The sequence below is a fragment of the Scyliorhinus canicula genome, chromosome 2 (genome assembly GCF_902713615.1).
Source record: "Scyliorhinus canicula chromosome 2, sScyCan1.1, whole genome shotgun sequence".
Lineage (NCBI taxonomy): Eukaryota > Metazoa > Chordata > Chondrichthyes > Carcharhiniformes > Scyliorhinidae > Scyliorhinus > Scyliorhinus canicula.
This window is the reverse complement of record NC_052147.1, coordinates 61,962,671-61,987,988: the sequence shown is the minus strand read 5'-3', so window position 1 is coordinate 61,987,988 and position 25,318 is coordinate 61,962,671. Positions and strand designations below refer to the sequence as shown.

At 44.9% G+C, this 25,318-nt stretch overlaps 1 protein-coding gene across 2 annotated transcripts in view; it reads left to right on the top strand.

Moving 5' to 3' along the window:
- Positions 1-24,243, top strand: part of LOC119962374 (uncharacterized protein CCDC198-like) — a 39,057-nt gene extending 14,814 nt beyond the window's left edge. Inside the window, exons 5-6 of one of the 2 annotated variants that reach the window (XM_038790342.1) lie at positions 5,620-5,779; positions 21,548-24,243. In XM_038790342.1, coding sequence (XP_038646270.1) covers positions 5,620-5,779; positions 21,548-21,780 — 393 coding nt within the window. In that variant the 3' untranslated portion in view covers positions 21,781-24,243. Of the gene's footprint in view, positions 1-5,619; positions 5,807-21,547 lie in introns of both variants that reach the window. The other variant, XM_038790341.1, reaches the window with a different exon arrangement.
- Positions 24,244-25,318: the final 1,075 nt, after the last annotated feature.

Genomic DNA, 25,318 nt, shown 5'->3' with positions numbered 1-25,318 from the left:
GATGTCAGGCAGGCCTTTAGGGAGCTAGGATGGAAGCTCAGAGCGAGAACAAACAGAGTTGTTATCTCTGGGTTGTTGCCCGTGCCACGTGATAGTGAGATGAGGAATAGGGAGAGAGAGCAATTAAACACGTGGCTACAGGGATGGTGCAGGCGGGAGGGATTCAGATTTCTGGATAACTGGGGCTCTTTCTGGGGAAGGTGGGACCTCTATAGACAGGATGGTCTACATCTGAACCTGAGGGGCACCAATATCCTGGGGGGGAGATTTGTTAGTGCTCTTTGGGGGGGTTTAAACTAATTCAGCAGGGGCATGGGAACCTGGATTGTAGTTTTGGGGTACGGGAGATTGAGAGTATAGAGGTCAGGAGCACAGATTTGACTTCGCAGGAGGGTGCCAGTGTTCAGGTAGGTGGTTTGAAGTGTGTCTACTTCAATGCCAGGAGTATACAAAATAAGGTAGGGGAACTGGCAGCATGGGTTGGTACCTGGGACTTCGATGTTGTGGCCATTTCAGAGACATGGATAGAGCAGGGACAGGAATGGTTGTTGCAGGTTCCGGGGTTTAGGTGTTTTAGTAAGCTCAGAGAAGGGGGCAAAAGAGGGGGAGGTGTGGCGCTGCTAGTCAAGGACAGTATTACGGTGGTGGAAAGGATGCTAGATGGGGACTCTTCTTCTGAGGTAGTATGGGCTGAGGTTAGAAACAGGAAAGGAGAGGTCACCCTGTTGGGAGTTTTCTATAGGCCACCTAATAGTTCTAGGGATGTAGAGGAAAGGATGGCGAAGATGATTCTGGAAAAGAGCGAAAGTAACAGGGTAGTTGTTATGGGAGACTTTAACTTTCCAAATATTGACTGGAAAAGATATAGTTCGAGTACATTAGATGGGTCATTCTTTGTACAATGTGTGCAGGAGGGTTTCCTGACACAATATGTTGACAGGCCAACAAGAGGCGAGGCCACATTGGATTTGGTTTTGGGTAATGAACCAGGCCAGGTGTTAGATCTGGAGGTAGGTGAGCACTTTGGAAACAGTGACCACAATTCGGTGACCTTTACATTAGTGATGGAAAGGGATAAGTATACCCCGCAGGGCAAGAGTTATAGCTGGGGGAAGGGCAATTATGATGCCATTAGACATGACTTAGGATGTGTTGGTTGGAGAAGTAGGCTGCAAGGGTTGGGCACACTGGATATGTGGAGCTTGTTCAAGGAACAGCTATTGCATGTTCTTGATAAGTACGTACCAGTCAGGCAGGGAGGAAGGGGTCGAGCGAGGGAACCGTGGTTTACCAAAGAAGTGGAATCTCTTGTTAAGAGGAAGAAGGAGGCCTATGTGAAGATGAGGCGTGAAGTTTCAGTTGGGGCGCTTGATAGTTACAAGGAAGCGAGGAAGGATCTAAAGAGAGAGCTGAGACGAGCAAGGAGGGGACATGAGAAGTCTTTGGCAGGTAGGATCAAGGAAAACCCAAAAGCTTTCTATAGGTATGTCAGGAATAAAAGAATGACTAGGGTAAGAGTAGGGCCAGTCAAGGACAGTGGTGGGAAGTTGTGTGTGGAGGCTGAGGAGATAAGCGAGATACTAAATGAATACTTTTCGTCAGTATTCACTCAAGAAAAAGATAATATTGTGGAGGAGAATGCTGAGACCCAGGCTATTAGAATAGATGGCATTGAGGTGCGTAGGGAAGAAGTGTTGGCAATTCTGGACAAGGTGAAAATAGATAAGTCCCCGGGGCCAGATGGGATTTATCCTAGGATTCTCTGGGAAGCCAGGGAAGAGATTGCTGAGCCTTTGGCTTTGATTTTTAGGTCATCATTGGCTACAGGAATAGTGCCAGAGGACTGGAGGATAGCAAATGTGGTCCCTTTGTTCAAGAAGGGGAGTAGATATAACCCCGGTAACTATAGGCCGGTGAGCCTAACGTCTGTGGTGGGTAAAGTCTTGGAGAGGATTATAAAAGATACAATTTATAATCATCTAGATAGGAATAATATGATTAGGGACAGTCAGCATGGTTTTGTGAAGGGTAGGTCATGCCTCACAAACCTTATCGAGTTCTTTGAGAAGGTGACTGAACAGGTAGACGAGGGTAGAGCAGTTGATGTGGTGTATATGGATTTCAGTAAAGCGTTTGATAAGGTTCCCCACGGTCGTCTATTGCAGAAAATACGGAGGCTGGGGATTGAGGGTGATTTAGAGATGTGGATCAGAAATTGGCTAGTTGAAAGAAGACAGAGAGTGGTAGTTGATGGGAAATGTTCAGAATGGAGTTCAGTTACGAGTGGCGTACCACAAGGATCTGTTCTGGGGCCGTTGCTGTTTGTCATTTTTATAAATGACCTAGAGGAGGGCGCAGAAGGATGGGTGAGTAAATTTGCAGACGACACTAAAGTCGGTGGAGTTGTAGACAGTGCGGAAGGATGTTGCAGGTTACAGAGGGACATAGATAAGCTGCAGAGCTGGGCTGAGAGGTGGCAAATGGAGTTTAATGTGGAGAAGTGTGAGGTGATTCACTTTGGAAAGAATAACAGAAATGCAGAATATTTGGCTAATGGTAAAATTCTTGGTAGTGTGGATGAGCAGAGGGATCTCGGTGTCCATGTACATAGATCCCTGAAAGTTGCCACCCAGGTTGATAGGGTTGTGAAGAAGGCCTATGGTGTGTTGGCCTTTATTGGTAGAGGGATTGAGTTCCGGAGCCATGAGGTCATGTTGCAGTTGTACAAAACTCTAGTACGGCCGCATTTGGAGTATTGCGTACAGTTCTGGTCGCCTCATTATAGGAAGGACGTGGAAGCTTTGGAACGGGTGCAGAGGAGATTTACCAGGATGTTGCCTGGTATGGAGGGAAAATCTTATGAGGAAAGGCTGATGGACTTGAGGTTGTTTTCGTTAGAGAGAAGAAGGTTAAGAGGTGACTTAATAGTGGCATACAAAATGATCAGAGGGTTAGATAGGGTGGACAGCGAGAGCCTTCTCCCGCGGATGGAGGTGGCTAGCACGAGGGGACATAGCCTTAAATTGAGGGGTAATAGATATAGGACAGAGGTCAGAGGTGGGTTTTTTACGCAAAGAGTGGTGAGGCCGTGGAATGCCCTACCTGCAACAGTAGTGAACTCGCCAACATTGAGGGCATTTAAAAATTTATTGGATAAGCATATGGATGATAAGGGCATAGTGTAGATTAGATGGCCTTTAGATTTTTTCCATGTCGGTGCAACATCGAGGGCCGAAGGGCCTGTACTGCGCTGTATCGTTCTATGTTCTATGTTCTATGTCTGGGTATATAGAACTCAGTAGCAGATGGTACACTGAATGTGTGCAAGCCATTTCATGTTCTCAATGTTATATCAGTTGCAGAACATCCTGCTTGTTGTACTGGGTCCATGCAGGAAAGAGGTTTACCTTGGCAGGGGGGGTCCACAATCACGGATCACAGACTCATAAATACTAAGTCCATCTATGACTGGGACTTGTAGGAGTCTGCAATTAGAAGACCGGAGTGGTTGCTACTCAACCACCCACAGTCCAGATGAGTTACTCTCAGTGAGTGGACTTCAAAGTCACCTCAAAATTTTTCAGTATGGTTAAGATGTCAAGGGAAATGGGTTTACCATGGGAAGAGGTGATTGGTGAGCAGGAACATAATCCGGGATTCTCCAATCCCGCAGCCAAGTTCTGACGCCGGCGTGAAAAGCGGCGCCAACCACTCCAGCGTCACCGGTCCCCGATATTCAGGAATGCTCCCCTTCCCAGGGGGCTAGGTCAGCACCGGAGTGGTCCCCCCAGCTCCAGCCGGCGCAGAACGGCAAGCGCGAGTTCGCGCATGCGCGGAACTACCGGCGTGATTCCATGCATGTGCAGGGGTTCCCTTCTCCGCGCTGGCCCCCGGGCAATATGGCGGAGCCCTATAGGAGCCCGGCGTGGAGGAACATAGGCCCCCACAGAACCAGCCTGTCCGCCGATCGGTCGGCCCTGATCAAGGGCCAGGCCACCGTGGCACACCCCCCCCCAGGTCAGATCCCCCGCGCCCCCCTCCAGGACGGCTCCCGCAGACACCTTTCAGGTCCTGAGTGACCCACGTTGGTGGGACTCGGCTGATCCCAGCGGCCACTCGGCCCGTCGGGGCCCGGAGAATCATCGGGGGGGGGGCACTTTCAATGACCGGCGCAGCGGCGATCCTGGGGGCACCCAAGAATCGACGCCGGAGAATAGGTAAGCCGGCGGCAGGGCGTGATTCTCGCCTACCCGCGGGGATTCTCGACCCAGCGCTGGGTTGGAGAATCCCGGCCATAATCTTCCATGATCAATCTGCATGGACATGTGATCTCGTCGGGTTAAATGATATTCTCATGCTGCTTCTCCCATACACCATATATCTGCCTGAAAGAGTTCTCCACAAGGTCTGACCCTCCCCAAATGGGAGCAGGTGAGTGTGACATGAACAAATCCATACCAAGGTAAGGTTCTAGGTTGCTTCCAAGTTGCGATGCACACAAACTTTGAGGACATGGGAAAAGCTGACCTCTACTTAGAGATGCACAAGGTCATGGGAGAACAGAATGCCTTGCAGATTCTAATACGCACATTTAGCATTAGTGCGCTGTATAGCAGCATTGTTTGGCTCATGTCACAGATCAAACTACCAGCAGGGCAGACATTAAGTAATGCAATTTAGTTCAACTTATTCCCAACCCCATATCAATAAATTACGAATAACAGTGGTCCTAACATTGAAACTCGTGGCATCTTCCTTCCTACTGAATAACTATTCTTTACCCTACTTTTTTACAGCTAGTTTTCAATCCATTCTGCTATTTGTCGTCTGGTTCCATATGTTCTAACCTTTGTCATTAGCCTAGCATATGATACATTATCAAAGGCTTTTTAAAAGTGAAGAATATGGCATGCAGTGCAGTGTCCTTATCCACTCTTTTGCTCAATTATTTACAAAATTAGGTTAGTTAAGCACGAACAAGCCTTTCAAAATCCATACTGATATCTTTATTGTATTTTCTTCTCTGATTGCTCTTCTATCACTTCCTTTATTATAGATTCCAGAATACGTATTGTCATTGACGTTAATCTCATTGGTCTACAGATCCCAGGATTTGTTCTACCTTCCTTTTTCCTATATGGATCAACACAAACTGCCCATAAGTCCTCTGGCACTATCTCCTCTTCTCTGGAATCTTCATATTTTTCAACTAGTGCTCTCCCAGTTTCCTTGAGTGTGCCTTTAGTCCATGCCTGGAGTCTTATCCTCTTTCAGTATTGGAAGCATGTTCACCATTTCATCCAGAATCCCTCAGAAAGAAATGGGATACAGAAAAAGCAAATCTGTAACAATAATAAAAATACAACAGTAGCATAACTTTAACCTCGGTGTCAATACTCTGGGATGCAGATAAATTATAACCCAACAGTAAAGCTGATAGAACCTATTTCAATTAAAATCTAATAAAATAACATAACATGAAGAGCTTTGATTAACTTTGTTGCTATATTTTACATTAATGTTAGGGTTGTATTCAACTTCCAGTCCAAACTTTTATCACATTTCATTTCATAACTCAGTGGAATTGCTGGTCATGGCCTCATTTGTTTCTTTAAACAGGCAATTCATCTTCAAGAACAGACAGAACTGAAGAGGTGTCTTCAACTGGATACTCACAATAATAAACAGAAAATAAAGGACCCCAGGGCCAAAAAAGCAAGGGAAAAAGAGCAGACTAATAATCATCAAGAAGATCAGTACTATATTGCACCAGAAGAAGGTGATGAAACAGTCAATACACATGATGGTAACTAAATTATCCTTTGGTTAAAATGCAACGGCACTGATGAATTATTACACATAGGGCGGGGTTTTCCTACCAGCCTACGGTGTGTTTTTCGGCAGCGGAGGCAGCCTGCCAGCGGGATCTATCGGTCCCACCATTGTCAACGGGATTTCCCATTGACTGCACCCTCATCACTGGGAGACCTATGTGCCAGTGTGGGACTGGAATTTCCCGCCTTCGTGAACAGCCAGTAAATCCCGCCCTTAGGAATTTTGGGGCTCCCACAGAGAGGGTGTTAGTTCTTAACCACTTGATACTTGAAGTATCCATTGTGCTCTACTAAGCATATGTTTGAACAGTATTTGGTAACACCACTTTCCCACTCCAAAACTGGGTGACTTGGGTCATTTTTAGAGGCCGTATACATGGATAAAAAGGATCTGCTTGTGCATGAATCTCCTCGCACATGTGCAATCTTTTGCTAAATGCAACAGTGAAACACCCAAGTAGAAGGCATAACTTGAAACACAACCAAATCCAAATGAATTTCCATGTTCAGGTTCATTTCTTAAGAAATGCTGGAGCACTGAGTCTAAATGGGTAGTCATCCTGGGTCAGAGAAGTAAGAAAGCTGCTGCCAGACGACCTCTAACTCTGCTATTCCTTTTTGGTGGCCTAAGTTTCAATGGGTGAGATAATTGCTTGGTCTTTATTCCACAAAAATACTAAATGGCCTTTCTCAAAACTTAACTGTTTCCCTCAAAAGTGGATGGCGATCACCCTGAATATTATGCAGAAAGGCAATGGCAAATGTCAGACTTAGACCCAGAAAAATATGTTGAAAATCAATCAAGTTACTGTTTTAGGCATTGCATCAAATGTTGAAGAACTAGAATGGTAGAAATTACTGAAACAAAGGATGTCATGTGGCCCATTGCATGTGCTTGTTTGCTTGCTCTTCAGCTATCGTTATCTACTCTAATCCAATTTTCAACCTGTTCTCCATATCTTTTTATAGTCTTAATTTTCATATATAAAGAAAACAAAGAATATTACAGCACAGGAACAGGCCTTTGGCCCACCAAGCCTTCGCCGATCAGGATTCACTATTTATAACTACTACTTATTGCCCAAATGATCTGTATCCCTCCATTCCCTGCCCGTTCATGTGTCTATCAAGATACACCTTAAACGTTGCTATCGTGCCTGCCTCCACTGGCAACACGTTCCAGGCACCCAGCACCCTCTACGTGAAAGATTTTCCCCGCACATTTCCCCTAAACCTTTCCCCCTCTCACCTTGATCCTGTGCCCCTTTGTAATTGAGTCTTCCACCCTGGGAAAAAGATTCTGACTATTCACTCTGTCTATATCTCTCGTAATTTTGTAGACCTCAATCAGGTCTCCCCTCAACCTCCGTCTTTCCAACAAAAACAATCCGAGTTTATTCAACCTCTCCTCATAGCTAACACCCTCCAGACCAGGCAACCAGACTCATCCAGACTCGAAACGTTAGCTCCATTCTCTCTCCACAGATGCTGTCAGACCTGCAGAGATTGTCCAGTATTTTCAGTTTTTGTTTCAGATTCCAGCATGCTTTTTGAAATTTGCTTTTATCTAATGTAATTACATCCACAGTGTCAGAAAGGGAGTTTTTGACCTAGTGACAGTGAACGAATGATGATATAGTTCCAACTCAAAATGTGTGTGCCTTGGAAGGGAACTTGCAGGTGGTGTTCCCACATGCCTGCTACCCTTGTCTTTCTAGGTGCTGAAGGTTGTAGGTTTGGAGGTGCTGAAAAAGAAGGATCAACTTAACTCGATGGGGAAGGAGATGCGGAAGGTGATAGAGATCAACAAGGATCTGCGAGGCAAAATGGAAGACCTGGAAAACAGATCCAGGCGACAGAATTTGAGGATTGTGGGGCTGCCCGAAGGAGTGGAAGGACCGAGACTGACTGAGTATTTTGCCACAATGTTGGCAAAACTATTGGGGGAGAGGGAGGATCTGAATCGGGCTCATCGGTCGTGGAGGCCTGTACCAAAGGCGAGTGTGCCGCCAAGAGTAGTAACTCTGTGCTTCCGTAGGTACAGTGAAGGTGAAGGTCCTGTGCCGGGCTAAGCAAAAGCGGGTGGTGTAGTGGGCTGGAGCTGGTATATGTGTATACCAGGACTTTACGGTGTAGCTGGCGAGGAGGCGGGCTGCCTTCAACCGGGTGAAGAGGGCACTGTACATCAGCAAGGTGCAGTGTGGCATTGTATATCCAGCGAAGCTGAGGGTGACTTCCAAGCTCAAGGACTTTTATTTTGGGATGGTGGAAGCAGCGGAGGAGTTTGCGAAGACTGGACTGTGGCACCCCTAGAGTAACTGCGCTGGACCAGGGGATGGTTTAGCTCACTGGGCTAAATCGCTGGCTTTTAAAGCAGACCAAGGCAGGCCAGCAGCACGGTTCGATTCCCGTACCAGCCTCCCCGGACAGGCGCCAGAATGTGGCGACTTGGGCCTTTTCGCAGTAACTTCATTGAAGCCTACGCGTGACAATAAGCGATTTTCATTTCATTTTCATTTCAATTGAGAAATGGTCATCTACCGATGTAGCCTCATGACTGTATTTTTTCTTTTTTTTCGTTCCCTGCGTGCTGGTGTATGTGCTTATAGGAGCCAACGTTGTATATATTTGGACAAGGGAAGAAATGGGACTCAGTCGTAATGAGGGTTCTTTGGGGTGTGGATGTGTAAGCGGGGTTTGTGTGCTAAAAGGGACTTCTGGGTTTTTCCTGGGGCCGGGCAAGGGGGAAAGAGACCCGGGCGGTGGCCGCCACGCTGGCCGGTTTAAACCGGCCAGTGAATGGGGGTGAGGTGGGGGGGAGGGGCTGCGGCCACCAGAGCCTGGCAGAACAGGGTCTGAGGGGTATAGCCAGGGTGGAAAGATGGGGGGAAGGAACTGAGGTTGGGGGCGGGGGGAGGATTTTTACAAGAGGAAGTGGTGGGGAGGAGTTGGGAAGGAGTGGGGGTGGGCGGGTTACAACTCGTGGGTGTCATTTACGGTATTCTTTTGGAGGTTGGATGGCATTGAGTGTCATCGGGGGTGGGGGGGGGACTCTATAGGTTAATGGTGACCATGGGTGATTCCGGACTCCTTTCTTTTTTTCGCCTTTGATTTTTGTTTCCACCGTGGGAGGGTTTGTTTTATTTGAAGCATATATTGACAGGTGGGCTGTTGATTGGAGTGGTGGGAGGATGAGATTGTTGAAATGAAATGAATGAAAATCGCTTATTGTCACGAGTAGGCTTCAATGAAGTTACTGTGAAAAGCCCCTAGTCGCCATATTCTGGCGCCTGTCCGGGGAGGCTGGTACGTTGTTGATGTTAAGGGGATTGATTTTGTATCTGTTACCGTTTACTGCTTGTTGGTGGGGTGTAAAGTTTGAAGGAAAATGTGAAAATGGAGAATAAAAACATTTTTTTTAAAAAAGGATATGGCTGACCGGATGGGAAGGGGGGCTGGGATCGGTCCGTCCCGTTTGATTTCAAGGAATGTTCAGGGATTAAATAGAACGGTTAAGGGGTGGCGCATGTTCGTGCATTTGAGGAGTTTGAAGGCAGACGTGTTTTTACAAGAGACTCATTTGAAAGTGGTGATCAGATGAGGCTGAGGAAGGGTTGGGTGGGATAGGTGTTTCATTCCTGGCTGGATATGAAAATGCTGGCTAATAAGAGTGTGTCCTTTGCGGTGGGGAGCATAGTGGTGGACCCTGGGGTTAGATTTGTGACAGTGAGTGGGACAGCCCGTGGTGCTGGTGAATATTTATGGACAAAATTGGAATGATGTGGAGTTTGAGGCGAATCCTGGCAAAGATCCTGGGCCTGGACACGCACTGGCTGACCATTGGGGGGGGGGGGGGGGGGCGTAGATTTTAATATGGTGCTGGATCCTAGGCTGGACAGGTCTTGCCCCAGATCTATGGGGGTGTCGGCAATGGTGAAGGAGTTGTTGGGATTTATGGAGCGAATGGGGGCGACAGACCCGTGGTGGTTTGGGATTTTTGTTCTTTTTGCATGTCCACAGCGGGTACTCCTGGATTGATTTTTTTTTTGTCCTGGACAAGGCACTGTTGGCGAGGTGGTTGGGATTGAGTATTCAGCAATCGTGGTGTCTGACCATGCGCCACACTGGGTGGACTTGCGAGTGGAGAGGTTGCAGTGGAAATTGGATGTGGGGTTATTGGACGGTCAGGAGGTCTGTAAGAAGATGATACAGGTGGCTATTCGGAACTACATGGAGCATAAGATAGGGGAGGTCTCTGTGCCTACGTTACTGGAGGTGCTGAAGGCAGTGGTTAGAGGGAAGTTTATTTCGATTAGGGGACATAAGGCGAGGGGGAGCGGGCAGAGAGGGTGAGACTGCTGGAGGCCATTCTGATGGTGGACCAGAGATACTCGGCAGCCCCTGAGGAAGTACTGCTGAAGGTGAGGCAGAAGCTCCAAATGGAGCTTGGGCTCCTGTCAATGGGGGAGGAGGTGGGACGACTGTGCACGGGCAGGCGGGCAGTGTACGAGTATGGGGAGAAGGCGAGGAGAATGCTGGTGCATCAGTTGATGAGGCTGGCGGCGGCAAGGGAGGTTGAACACATGAGGGGCAAGTGGGCGGTGTAGGCTGGTAACGGAGCCAGGGGGGGTAAATGGAGTGTTTGAGGCACTAGTTTGGAAACTGTACCATTCGGAGCCCCCGGCAGGGGATGAGGGCATGAAGCAGTTTCTGGTTGGGCTGGAGTTCTCAAGGGTGGAGCAGGCGAGGGTACAGGGACTGGGGGTCCCGATTGGACTGGGCGAGGTGATGTATTGTGTGGAGGCAATGAAGTTGGGGTAGGCCTCGGGCCTGGACTGGTTCCCAGTGGAGGATTGTAAGAGGTTTGGGTCATGTGGTAGGCTATATTAGGGGTATCGCGGTCCCTAGGTGGGATGTACCTTATACTGTAGTATGAATGGTAGAACCTGCCTGCTGGTTCCGCCCAGCAGGCGGAGCATCGGAGTCTGTGTTTCACCCACAGCAGTCATTCTGCTCCGGAGTTGCTGGGGTAAGTACTTGTTCATTAAAGCCTTCAATTGGACTACAATCTCGCTTCAGTAGTGATTGATCGTGCATCAGGTCAGAGCTGTGGCCCCTGTCAGTGGAGATGTACAATGAGTCAGTGGAGAGAGGTGAGTTTTCCCCCACACTGTGTCAGGCATCTATCTCGCTCATTTAAAAGAAAGGCAAAGATCCGGAGCAATGGGGGTCATACCGCCCGATATCGTTGTTAAATGTGAATGCAAAGCTATTGCCTAAGTTGCTGGCTGTGTTTAGAGAATTATGTGCCGGGGTGATAGAGAGGGCCAGACGGGGTTCGTGAAGGGGCGGCAGCTATCGGCCAATGTTTGGAGGCTATTGAGTATGGTAATGATGTTCTCGATGGACCCGGAGTTGGAGGTGGTTGTGTCTAAGTATGCTGAGAAGGCATTTGACTGTGTGGAGTGGCCGTACATATTCACGGTGCTGAGTCGGTTCAGGTTTGGGCAGGGGTTTTCACGACTGTGGGAGATTGTTGTACAGGGCTCCTAAGGTGAGTGTGCGGACCAATAGTGTAAATTCGGAGTATTTTGGGTTGCACCGGGGAATGGTGCGGGGGTGCCTGCTCTCCCCTTAGCTTTATGCCCCAGCAATTGACAGTTAGCAGTGGCACTTAGAGCTTTGAGGGGGTGACGGGACATTGAGAAGGGGGGTGGCAGATGACCTCTTGTTATATATTGCAAACTGGTTGAAAGTTTCAACAGGGTGATGGGGATTTTGGGGGAGTTCAGTGTTTTTTCTTGTGGTATAAGCTCAATAAGGGGGAATAGTGAGGTATTCCCAATCAAAGCCCAGGGTCGGGGAAGGGGGAGTTTAAGGAGGTTGTCGTTTTGGTTGGTAGGGGCGAACATGGAATACACGTGACACAGAGCTTGGCGCAGCTGCAGAAGTTCAATCTGGCAAAACTGGTGGAAGGAATGAAGGCAGACTTTAGGAGGTGGTATGTGTTGCCTTTGTCGTTGGCTGGAAGGGTCCAGACGGTAAAGATGACAGTGCTGCCGAAGTTTTTGTTTGTGTTTCAGAATTTCCCAATTTTCAATCTTCCAATGTCCAAGCTTATTTTTAGTAGGGTGACTGAGATGATACTGGGGTTTGTGTGGGTGGGTAAGGTATCCTGGACCAGGAGGGTGTTTCTGGGAAGGTGCCCAATTTTCAGAATTATTATTGGGCGGCAAACATAGCTATGGTGGTGGGTTCTGGAGGAGAGGTCGGTATGGGGACGGATAGAGGAGGCTTCATATGACGGGACCAGTCTGAGGGCGCAATTGTTGGCCCCTCTTCCAATTTCGCGTTGAGGGTGTGGAATCAATGTCCGCATCGATTTGTGGCAACCACAGATTTTTAAAAATTAATTTACGGGATATGGGCATCGCTGGTTAGGCCAGCATTTATTGCCCATCCTTAGTTGTTCTTCAGAAGGTGGTGGTGAGTTGCCTTCTTGAATCGCTGAGGTTCCTGAGGTGTAGGTACACCCACTATGCTGTTAGGGAGGGAGTTCCAGGATTCCCCAGTGACAGTGAAGGAATTAAAATATATATCCAAGTCAGGGTGCTGTGTGACTTGGGAGGGGGAGGGGGGGGGGGGGGGGGGGGGAGTACAGGTGGTAGGGTTCCCAGGTATCTGCTGCTCATGGGTTTGGAAGGTACTGTCCCGGCGGGGCTCGATGCACGTCTTTGGGGGTGGGGGTGGTTGGGGATAGAGTATTATCGGGACCTGTTTGTGGGGGAGGTGTACTTTCTGCCGAAGGGGAATGGGATCGGGTATCTGCAGGTGAGGAACCTCTTGAGGAATTTGTTAGGTTTGTTCCCGCAGCTGCCACCTCCAGTGCTACAGGACAGTCTGCTGTCCGAGAATGAGATAGGCAAGGGCCAGGGTTCAAATATATATGGAGAGCTGATGAAGAGGCAGGGCGCCCCAGTGGAGGAGGCCCGACGCAAGTGTGAGGAGGGGTTGGGAGGTGCGTTGCAAACTGGGTTGTGGGGTGAGGCTCTGCGGAGGATAAACTCATCCTCGTCGTGTACAAGATTGTGTCTCATACAGTTTAAGGTGGTGCATAGGGCTCATACAATGGGGTTTAGGATGAGCTGGATTTTTCCCGAGGGTGGAAGATAGGTATGGACGGTGTGCGGGGAGGCCGGTGAACCGTGTCTATCTGTTTTGGGCATGTCCAATGTTGGAAGGGGTCTGGAAAGAGTTGGTGAACGTAGTGTTGAAGATTTGGGGAGTGGAGGTGGTGCCGAGTCCGTGGGTGGCGATATTTGGGGTGTTGGAGGATCTGGGAGTGCAGGTAGGGAGAGAGGCTGATGTGGTAGCCTTTGCCTTCCTGATAGGCCGGAGATGATCTTGCTGGCGGGACTTTGAGCCGTGAAAGTGGGGTCATGGGTCAGCGACTTGGCCGAGTTCCTCCACCTAAAAACAAAAATCAAGTTTGCCATAAGAGGGGTGGAGGAGAGGTTCCCCACAAGGTGGAAGCTGTTCATTGACTTCTTTAAGGGACATTAACTCGTCAATCGGGGGCGGGGGGGGGGGGGGGGGGGGGGGGGTGTTCTTTGTGTTTTGTTTAGGTTTTGGGGGAGCTGGGTGTAAAAGGGGGGGGTGGAGGGAGCGGTGTGGGGGAATAGTGTTAATGGTGTATGGTTTACTGTTGCTGTTGTTTTCTTGTCTCTTCTGTATACATTTGAAAGTACCTCCACAAAATTATTTTTCCAAAAAAAATGTAAGTTTGCCTTGTACATTGTGGTGGAGGAATTAAATGTTTGAGGTGCTGGATGGGCTGCCAATCAAGAAAGTTGCTTTGTCCGCTGGTGTCAAACTTCCTGAGTATTGTTGGAATTGCATTTATCCAGCCATGTGGAGAGTATTCCATCACATTCAATCACACGTGTAGCCTTGTAGATGCTGGACAATCTTTGAGCTGTCAGGAGGTGAGATACTTACCAGAGACCAATTTATTTTCTAGCCACAGTATTTATATGGTTGGTCCAATTCAGTTTCTGGTCAATGGTAAACCCCAACATGTCAAGGGGGGGGGGGGGGGGGGGGGCGTGATTCAGTGATGGTAAGGCCATTGAATGGCAAGAGTAGATGGTTAGATTCTCCTTTGTTGGAGATAGTTATTGCCTGACACGTGTTACTTGCCAATTTCCATCCCAAACCTGAATTTTGTTTATGTCTACCAGCATTTGAACAGAGTTTGCTTCAGTGTCTGAGAAGTTGTGAATGCTACTGAACACCGAGCAATCACCAGTGAACATGCCCACTTCTGACCTTATGATGAAGGCCAGATCATTGGTGAAGAATCTAAGTTAATTTATGGGATACAGGTCATTTACAATAACGCCCCAATTGTAAATCAAATCAGGTTCGACAAGACTTAACCATCTGGCAAGAATTAACACCTTAAATGGTGAATTCAAAAGGTATGTTAACCATTAATAGCCAGAAAGGTAACAGGTCAGAAAGATAAGCAAATTTTCAATTAACAGTAAGAGGAGAAAGCTTAACAATTGAACAGACTTCTCACATCTCCATAGGTTGACCAGGCTGAAAAGTGAAGGGATAATCCCAAAACTGATGTTCTTAAAATCAAGTGTTAATTATGTGTAATTATAAAACATAACAAACTTTGTGTTACATGTTATATTACCAACCTTATTAATACATCTATTGATGAATTCTTATTCTTTACTTGTCTGCAATTAAGGCTCTTTATTTGATTAATCTGGCTGGTTTTATCTCTTGGGGCTGAGGTGATTGAGCTCCAACAAAGACAACCTTCTTCATTTGTGTTAAGTATGACCCCAGCCAGTGGGGAGTTTTATTCTTGCTTCCCATTGACTTCAGTTTTGTTAAATGCTGAGATTATTGGAAGCATAATGATGTATTTAAATGTATAAGAGTTGTCAGATAGACCAGGTTCTTTGGAAAGTGAGGCGATTGAATTGGCTAAAATTCAATTACAAAAGGAAGTAGAAATGAAAAAAAACTTGACCTAGAGATGCAGGAAAGTAAAAGGAAAGGAAAGAGACAAGAAGATAGATTTTCAAAGGGAATTGGAAATGGAGAAGTTAACAATGGCAGAAAAGGATGTGGAAGCATGCTTTATTTCTTTAGAAAAGATAGCTAAACAGATGAACTGGCTTAAAGAGATTTGAAAATTACTTTTACAAAGTGTACTGGTAGGTATGGCGACTGAGGTGCATGCATCATTGTCAGAAGAGGTATCTGTAGATTATGATATAGTCAAGAAAGCTATCGCTAGTGTATATGAGTTGGTTCCTGAGGTGTACAGGCAGACTTTCAAAATGCAAGCAAACAGCCAGGATAAAATCATACGGAATTTGAGAGAGTGAAGCAAAATAATTTTGACAATTGGACACAGGCATTAAAGATAGAGAAATCATATGTAGCCCTTAGCGAGGTGATTCCTTTGGAAAAATGTGAAGATTCACTTCCTTTGATTATTAGTAGACATGTTGAGGAACATATATGTTCAAACTGCGAAACGGCAGTAGAGCGAGCTGATGATTATGAGTTGGTCCACAGAACCAAAACTTTTTTCCGCTTTCCTTTTAAGCCAGAGAAGGATAGAAGGTGGGAAGGAGAAAAGAAAACAAATAGTCAAGAAAGAGATGAAACAGTTGGGAATGGTCAGAAGATTTCACCTTAAATCAAAAGGGAAGGTGCTGAGGGTGGAAGTGACATTTTGAGACGGAAGTGTTCCATTGTAACCAAGTGGGACATATTAGGGAGGATTGTTGGAAACTAAATGGAAGATCAGTTGCAGTAGGAGAAAAGGAAGGACAAGAAAAATAAGTGGCTGTTAAAACTGTAGCACTGGTACAGGTGGGACATGCTCTTTCAGAATCAATGGGAAAGGGGGCTAGGTCTCAAGATAGTTCAGAAAATGATTTGAGCAGTGCTGAAGGAAGTCAGACTATTGGAGGTTCTGAATGTTTTGTTTCAAAGGGCGAAGTGTTCCCTTACTCGTCTAACAAAATAAGTAATCAAATTAAAATTTTGAAACAGACAGGAATAGATCAATCATTGATGGTGGTCAATGATATAGTTTGTATTGCAGGAAGTTAATAATTGGTTGAAAGTTGAATTAAATACAAAACTAATGAACTGTTAGAACTTCATAGTGGGAAGAACAATGAGATTTTTGAACTTCAACGCAAAATTGAGGAAATGAAGGCGAGTGTCACAATTTAAAAGTTGTTCCTGTGAATAAGAACTCATTGTTGAATACTGATACAGTTGAGCAAAGAACTGACCCAAATAATAATACTGATGTATCAAAGTCAGTAATGGGCAGTAAGGAAACAACTGACGTACTTGAAAAATTGGAACGTTTGAATTGTCAACCAGAAGTGCTGACATTGCAAAATGATTTTTCTGAGTCAGTGACCAGAGACTCTGATTTTAAAATGCTTGTTGGTGACACTCCACAAGAGGTAGTTTTTGGAAGAAAGGCAAGTCAACAGTTTGCCAAAGAACTGGACTGAGATAGTTCAGAAATTGTGCAAAAAGCTGAATGATTAGAACGAATTATGACATTTCAGAAAGAGGAAGTGATTGACATGGCTCAAACAGAATTAAAAATAACTAATCTGAAATGGGACTGGGAGAAACAACAAGATCATAAAAAGTTCAAAGAATAAACAAAACAAGAGTACAAAACTATTTTGAATGAACATAAGCACCTTGACAACAGTCTTGAAACAGCTAAAATAATAATAATTGCTTATTGTCACAAGTAGGCTTCGATGAAGTTATTGTGAAAAGCCCCTAGTCGCCACAGTCCGGTGCCTGGTCGGGGAGGCCAGTACGGGAATTGAACCCGCGCTGCTGGCATTGTTCTGCATTACAAGCCAGCTGTTTAGCCCATTGTGCTAAACCAGCCCCTACTTGTCAAAAGAGATTTTGACAAGAGAAGAAAAGAGATGTTAACGCACAAAAATAGCATTTTGATTGTGTTAAATCGAAATACGAATTTACCACATGTGAATCTGGAAAGTGGGCTTGTGAGTGCCTACAAGTGATAAAAAGGACAATTGCACTGTATAAATGAATGAAAGATTATTACCTGAGTGAAAACTGGAAATCAGAAGAAAATGAAACACAAGACTTGAGTATGATAATATTACCATATATAGATTCTGATTATCCTGTTGATGTTATTTGGTGAGATTCTCTGGCCTCCCCTTGACATGTTTCTTGGAGGCACAAGGCAGCCTGCCATTGGCTGGCAGTGGGATCTTCCGGTCTCACCAATGCCAATGCGATTTCCCATTGAATCCACCCCACGTTGCCAGGAAACCCACAGCAGGGCGGGGAGGGGGGCTGCTTTCAGCGAGACCAGAAGACCCCGTTGGCACGAACAGCCAGAACATCTTGCACATTGTCTTTGTTTCAGGTAAATCATTGTAATTATACATTATAGCATGTGTAAATGTGAGCTCAGGAAACTGTTTTTCTATGATTAATAAGTTAGGTGGTTATATACTTATGATAAGTTTGTGTAAAATAGATGTAACATCGGTGTAAAGAAATCTTCATGATGATCAAGATTTTCTTCTTTCAAAGTGGGAGCATTAGGAAAGTAAAGATAGTTTTAAGGAATTTATATCTGTATTGGTAAACATTAGAAATAAGGTATGGTTTTAAATGGGTTTCATTTAAATGTTTCTGTGTCTTGAAGGGTAAGTCCTACAGTGGGATTAAGTTGGACAAAGGTGTTTGTATGTGTGGGGGTTGGTCTAATTACAACTATGATTCTATTGTGCTCAGAGAGGGCTGCAGCGTAAAGAATAAACAAACCAGCAGCGATTGATTAGCAACCGGGCCCTTGTAAGGTCTCTGTAAATTATTTTAACTTTTAGATTAGCTAATTTGATTGCAGTTGGCGATAGGTAGTGAGAGAGAAGGCAGCTCTCACAGCTCTGCTAGAAGCAGTTTGTTTCAAAAGGCTAAAGAGGGAACATCTCTCACAGCTTTTCTGGAAGTAAAGCCATACCATGGAGTAATGGTTAAGAAAACAAGTTCAGAGATCTGAGGAGCACCTAGTTAAGGAAACAAAAGAAATGAAGAGAAGTTTCCAAGAAATCTGGAGTTAAGGCAGCAGAGGAAACTGGGAACCAGAACAGATTACTGTTCAGTGAAGTCACGGAGAATTGAAAAGACATTGAATCGTAAGAGGCCAGAAAGATATCTGCAGTAAGTGAAAAATTACTACAGCTTAGGAGATATTATTTGAAATAATTTAGAAATCAGTAGCTGGACCTTGGCATGGTTTGATACAACTGAATTATTTGCTTGGCTCTTCTGGAGGGCAGTTAAGAGTGAACCCCATTAAATTGGGTCTGTAATCACCGGTAAGCCTGACATAGAACCATGGAATTTACAGTGCAGAAGGAGGCCAATCGGCTCATCGAGTCTGCACCGGCCCTTACAAAGAGCACCCTACTGAAGCCCACGTATCTACCCTATCCCCGTAACCAGTAACCCCCACTTAACATTTTTTGGATACTAAGGGCAATTTAGCATGGCCAATGCACCTAACCCCCAGATCTTTGGACTGTGGGAGGAAACCGGAGCACCCGGAGGAAACCCATGCAGACACGGGGAGGACGTGCAGGCTCCACACAGGCAGTGACCCAGCCGGGAATTGAATCTGGGACCCTGGAGTGGTGAAGCAACTATGCTAACCACTATGCTACCGTACTGCCACACGGACCACAGATTTCCTTCACTAATGGACATTGCTGAACCAGATGTTTATTTTGCAATCATCCAGTAATTTCATGATCATCCTTACTGAGCTTTTTAATTCCGAATGTATTAATTCTCTAATTGAATTTAAATTCTAAATTCCTAAATTCGGCTACCGTGGTGGGATATGCACTCCTTTCATTGGAGCATTAGACTGGATCTCAGGATTACTAGTCCTGTAACATTACCATTATACAACCATTCCCAACAATGGCCCAACCAGTTTCTTTTACATGTTTGGCATCACCTACTTGTTTTTACATTATATACAATGCTCAAAGTGCTAGGTATTTAAATAAGTTTGGATCATGACAGACCTTATCAACCTTAATGTGTGTTTATGTCTACTGCATAAATCTCTGACTCCTACAGTGCTGGTTAAGGCCCTTGTAAGAGCCAACATATGACCTGTTTGAATTCAACACTTGAGTACAAATGACTTGGCTGATTTTAGGTTTCTCTGTGATTTTCACACCCCACCCTTTCCCCTATCAGCAAAAATAACATGTTAGAAATAGGGCAGAACTTTCGTATCCGGGTCCCGCCGGTCATTTATGAAGTTGCCACCCCTGTGAAAATCTGTACCTATATGTCTACATCCTCAAATTTCTCTTGTTATGGGTCAGGGTTTAGAGAATCCCAAAGTGTATCATGGAGTTCACCTCACCCACCACTTTTAATAGATTGTGGTATGGGGAGCACACGGCTCACTCTATAGGTTTGGTACAGCAGAAATGGACCAGTATTTCAAAAAACAAAACAATGCTTATGAACTCAAGTTAACCTTTTAAAAACAAACAGTGAATATCTTAGCAACCATTAATTCAAATACACCCCCCAAAGACTACAACACTAAGTAATCAGTATGCTATCCTTTTCACATCCAGAAGACTTAACAAACCTCTAAACAGAAGCTCATCAGGGTTTACATTCAATACTGAAAACATTTATAATTCTGAATTAATCAAATGATTAAGAAATAGTCCTTCACGGCAGAGAGCTCAACAGTACAGCTGCTTTGTCTGACTTCAGCTGCAACACACTGAAAAACGAAACCAAAAAGACAGACGCACCCAAGTTTTTCTCAAAGTGAAACTAAAAATCAGAACCAGAGCTCAGCTCCACCCACACTCTGACATCACTGCAGTATCATGAGCAGCGAAACATTTCTTAAAGCAACATTCTCGTGACACTCTGTTAAGAATCTTCTCGTGGCGTAGTTTTGCATTCCCTATTAATTTCTCCTCAACCTTGTACTGGTTCAGGTTTCTACCTCCTATCTATGTCCTGCTGCATCTCCAACATTTCTCAAGGCCTAAGTTCATATCAACAAACTTTACTCTTGTGTCTAAATCACTTATATGACTAGTAACTGGGTGATTACAGGAAAGAGATTTTGCGGCATGCCAGTAGTTGCATCCTGGAAATTGCAAAACATCTATTTACCATTTTTTCTTTACTTTCTGTCTTGTAACTTATTTCTCTATTTTAGTGGCAACATTTTCTTTAATGCCATGTCTGGATGATTTTTTTTAGTTGAAATTTCTTACGCAACAGCTTCTCAAATCCCTTCTGAGAAGTCATACAGCACATCCACGATATTCCCTTTGTGCACTCTGATGTCCTAAAAATATTCAAGAAAATTTGTGTTGTCCCTCACTGATCCAGAGTTTTCTGATCGTTTATTAATTTCATCCTGTATTATAGACTGCAAGGTGTCAAAAACGCACAGTCCAATAGTAAATCCAGTGGGAGCATGGTGAAGAAAAACACAAACTAGGCTGGGACTTAGATATGCTAGGCTCTGCCCTTTCATTTGAGTTTCCCTGAGATCACCGGCCACTCCAGAAATGGGGAGTAGGAAGGGTCCTTGAAATGCTGGTTCCTTTGCCACCATTTGGTTGCCTGCTCCAAGGATCTTAGAGACTCTCAATTCCATGGAGGTTTCAACCGCAACGACTATTCCCAAGATGCTTCGGACGACCTTCTAATCTTAGCTCAATGAAGGCACGTACTGCTGCCGCAGGATTAATTGTGTCAGTTTGTCCTTGAAATGCTGGGTCAGTAATGTAGGTGTAGGCCTGACACCGGGTGCTCGATTTCCAAAGGGTTATTGAATCAGGACTCGGTGCGGGTGGGAATTAAAAATTGCATCCTAGATGTCATCTCGGATCCTGATGCTTCTGGGACAGCTTTGAATTTTGAAAGGGTTGGTGGGTGGAAGGAATAGAAAGCACAATCGCTGCTTAAACTCCTTAAGGAGCTCATTACGGGGCGTATTTGTTTCAAATAAGAATTTCTTAATGAGCTTCGGTGAGCTCAAATATACTTGTGTAAGTTTGTAGTTTGTGCACAGCTGTCGGGGTTGCCATGGCATCCTGGTAAATTGCTTTGCATTCGTTTTTAAATTCACTCTGTGAGTCTAACGAGCGCTGACTCGAGTGCAGCTCCTACCCTTCTCGTCCATGGCTGTATTCTGCCTCAAGGAGTTGTCCACTTTATTAGCAAGGCAGAGGCAGTCTCCGACAGCATGGCCCCTGCCTGCCTTTGCCATTAGTGCCAAGCAGACAACTCCTGCCCAATTAGACCATTTAAAAATAACATTGACACAGCTCAGGTTGGGGGGGGGGGGGGGGGGGGGGGGTGGTCTGGGGGTCTGGACTTGAATTTGTTTGCGTGCTATGTTCCAGAACCCGCATTGAAAATGCGGCCCAGGGTGACTGTCTCGATTTCTGTTTCAAGAATTGAGCATTTCTCATGGACAATGAGGCAGAAAATCTACGCCCCGATATTCAATGATTTGAAAGATCAATCTGTTTTTTTCTAAACAAAATAATAAGCTAATTATGTTTTGGTTAATCCTCTTTATTTTATTTTAGATAATCCTTGGAATGAATTGATCTCACCAATGCTCTTTATCAATAATAATAATCACTTTAGGATACCTCAACAACTTGTAAAACATCAGACGCTATGGAATGATTCCAGCAACAGCTTCAGCAATGAGTCCTTGGATTGCTGGATGAATAACAGACAGTCACAGCATAGACTGATGAGAACCAAGACTGAACGAATCCTGGTGTTCGATGAATTCTTTGATCAAGAATTATAGCTTTTCTGTTGAACTGAACCAATCCAAATCATCTCAAGCAATAGGTTTGCAGAAATACTTGACAATTTCCCTTGGAATACAGCATGACTTGGCGAATGAACAGAGGCCATGCAGAGCAAGACAAGTTGCTGGATGTTGGAAGCAGGAGAGAAGGGCTTTCAGCAGGAAGCCACATCTGTCCAGAGTGTTCAGGGAGAAATTCTCCTTTCTGAGACCCAGTGAAAACAAATATGTGAGATATCAGTGCTTCAAAACATATGTCTTTACTTAAATTTGCCACCTACTGTAGCCACAACTGCCAAGCTCAGAGCAGGATATGGTCAGCATAGCCATTGGCCATGAAGGTACCCGTGGCGATTAACTTTTATGCATCTGGATCTATCCAGCTTGCAGTTTGCCACGCGTTGTTGCATGCATTATTGAATGGTAACCACATTTCATTCTCTCTTCACAAAGTGACGTCCTGTACCAAGTTATTGCTGGACCTTTCTGTGCTAATTCCCGTACCAGCCTCCCCGAACAGGCACTGGAATGAGGCGACCAGGGGCTTTTCACAGTAACTTCATTGAAGCCTACTCGTGACAATAAGCGATTTTCATTTTCATTTTCATTTGATTAACATAACCACAGGCTTCCCAATTAACCTAGCATTTTGTGCAGACCTCTTAACCTCCTTCTGTAAGCTGTCCCACCTCAGTCATCTGCAGCAGGACACATGTGCAATCTTGTCCTCTGGTGAGCTGACATCTGTGTTATGCTTGCCCTGACTGGAGGCCACTTGTGCCTGGTGTCCCACCACAGACAGATCCCACCTCTATGCAGCCCTGTAAATTACACGGAATGCCAGTACCCAAGCTGGTGGCTTCTTGTGCTGCAAAAGATTCACATTGGACTCGCAACATTAACTCTGTTAACCATGCATCACAATCCCCACACACGGTTTGGGAAGCTATCAAATTTAGCTCCATTTTTGTTTCAATGCCTGAGTAATAATAAACATGGAAAGAATATGTTGACCTTGGACTTACACACCAAGTTTAATTCTGTCCATTCCAAACGTTTACACCTAATTCTGTATGTCCTCGAGGGAAAGGTTAACTGCTGTACAGAAACATTTACTTCAGTCTTATTTTATAATTTGAAGGCTTGTTACTGCAGCATATAACAACATTAATACCAGACCCAATGTTTGACTTGTGAGCTCCACAATCACTATTTAAATTAAAAGAAGTCGCAAGATGGTGGAAGAACCACATTAAAAAATTAGAAGTAATAAGAAAACCAGTGAATCCATTGGGGTGCTCCGACTAATGTAAATGACTTTTTTACATTTAAAATTATATTTGATTAATTATATGCTTAATTTTTACACTGGTTGTAATAGAATTATCAATCAAGAAACATTATTTCAGTTTGAAGTTGCGGGATCCTTGGGGGCATTGTGAGATCATGGCCGGAATTCTCCAGTCGCCGGGATTCTCTTTTCCCGCTGGCAGCACACCTCCGCCCACAGGTTTACTGGCGGCGTGGATGGTTTCAATGGGAAACCCCCTTGACAAGCAGTGGGAAGAGAGAATCACACCACCAGCGAACGGTGCGCTGCTGAGAAACACGTAGCTGGGGGACTGGAGAATCCCACCCCATGTTGTCAATTGGCCCTCAGCCACACATCTGTACATTAAATAACTTTGAAGGCCATGTATTTTAGGGAACATCTTCCAAGGCATTGTCACCGGAAGTAAAGACCATGTGCAGTCCTTAGATCAAGCAGGGTTAGTTAGCAGGATGTAACTGGATGAGAACTGTGTCAGGAGGCTAATAGCTCAATTTTTGAAAATATGATTGTCCAACTTTCAACCTACTGAAAACTTTGCAAGATGAGCTGAGACAGATGAGCAAACTGCTTAAAAATGCAAGCCACATTCCAAGGTGAGGGTGAAAAACAAACAAATCACCCTTAAGAGAGTGTGAAGAGAGAGACATTTCCAATAGTCCTTTCTTCAAAATTGCAGTTAACATAGGTCTCAACACGACTGAAATTTTAAGACCATCTTGAAATAATCTGCCTCAGCCACGAACACCAGTGACTATTTTTGTGCCTTTATCATATAATTTTAATTTGGCCAAAATGCACCTCTTCTCCTGGATAATTTGTAATTTTGCACAATTGTGAGAGTGTATTACAAGGATCAGGACATATGCTTACCTTTTAAACTATTTTTAAAAATCTATTTTTCAGAGTGGTTTTGTAACATAATAAAAACAAGCCCCTGTGTATTTAAACTCAATAAAGCCTGTTGGATTGAGTTTTTGCAATCTGCACATAAATGGTTAAGTCCAAATACTAAATCTTCATCTTTATAAATTACAAAAGCCTTGTTATGATCAATCGAGAAATGGGAAAGAAAGTTTGAGCCCTGGCACATAGTCGTAGCAGTGTTCTTTTGCACCTGTTAGCTTTGCCTTACTAGATGGTAATGGTTGTGTGTTTAGACGGTTCCGTTGAAAAAGCTATGGCAAATTGTTGCTTTGCATCTTATTCATGGTGCAAAATACAGCCAAAGTGGTGGAGGAGCTGAATATTTAATGTGGTCGATGGGGTGCTGATCAACTATGCTGCGTTGTCTAGAATGCTGTTGAGCTCCTTGAGTGTTGTTAGAGCTACACTCATCAGCCAAGTGGTGAGTGTTCCATCTCACTCCTGACTTGTTCCATGAAGACAGTGGAAAGGTTTTGCGGAGTAAGGAGGTGCGTTACTCAACTATGTAGCCGCATTATTTATCTGGCTGTTCCAATTAATTTTCTGCTCAGTGTTAACCCCTCAGGATTTTGATGGGAGATTTAGTGATGGTAATGCTGTTGAATGTTCAACAGAGATGGTTGGAATCTCGCTTGTTGGAGATGACCATTGTTGTGTACTTGTATGACACAAATGTTACTTAACACTTATCAGCCCAAACTTGAATTTTTCCCAGATCTTGCTGCACGCAGATTCAGACTCGTCATTATATGAAGTGTTGCGAATCAAAATGAACACTATTCAATCTGTGATCATGCCCACTTCTGATCCTATAGTGGAGAGAAGGATGTTTGGGCCTGGAACACTGTCTTGAGGCACACCTGCAGCGATAGCCAGGGCTGAGATAATTAGCTTCAACAACTGCAACCTTTCTGATAGGTGTCTGTGCTCACTTGAGACATACACTGGATAATTCCAGTGATTAGTATAGGGTTTATTGATGAAAGGCAAAGGCAGTTAAGTAACAGGCACACAACACTATACAACAGGTCTGAACACTGCCCAGGGTCCTGTTCCCAGGACCCTGCGCAAACTCCCTATTGACCAGGGTTCACACGCCCCCATGTGATTGGCCTCAAGCTGGCCACCTGGTCCATAGTGCCCACCACCTTAAAGGTGTTATGGGAGAGGTGTTTTCAGAACCCCAAAATGTATCATGGAGTTCAACCAACCCCCACCTTTAATGGATTATTGCTTTTGAAGCACACGGCTTGTTCCCCAGGTGCAGTATTACAATGT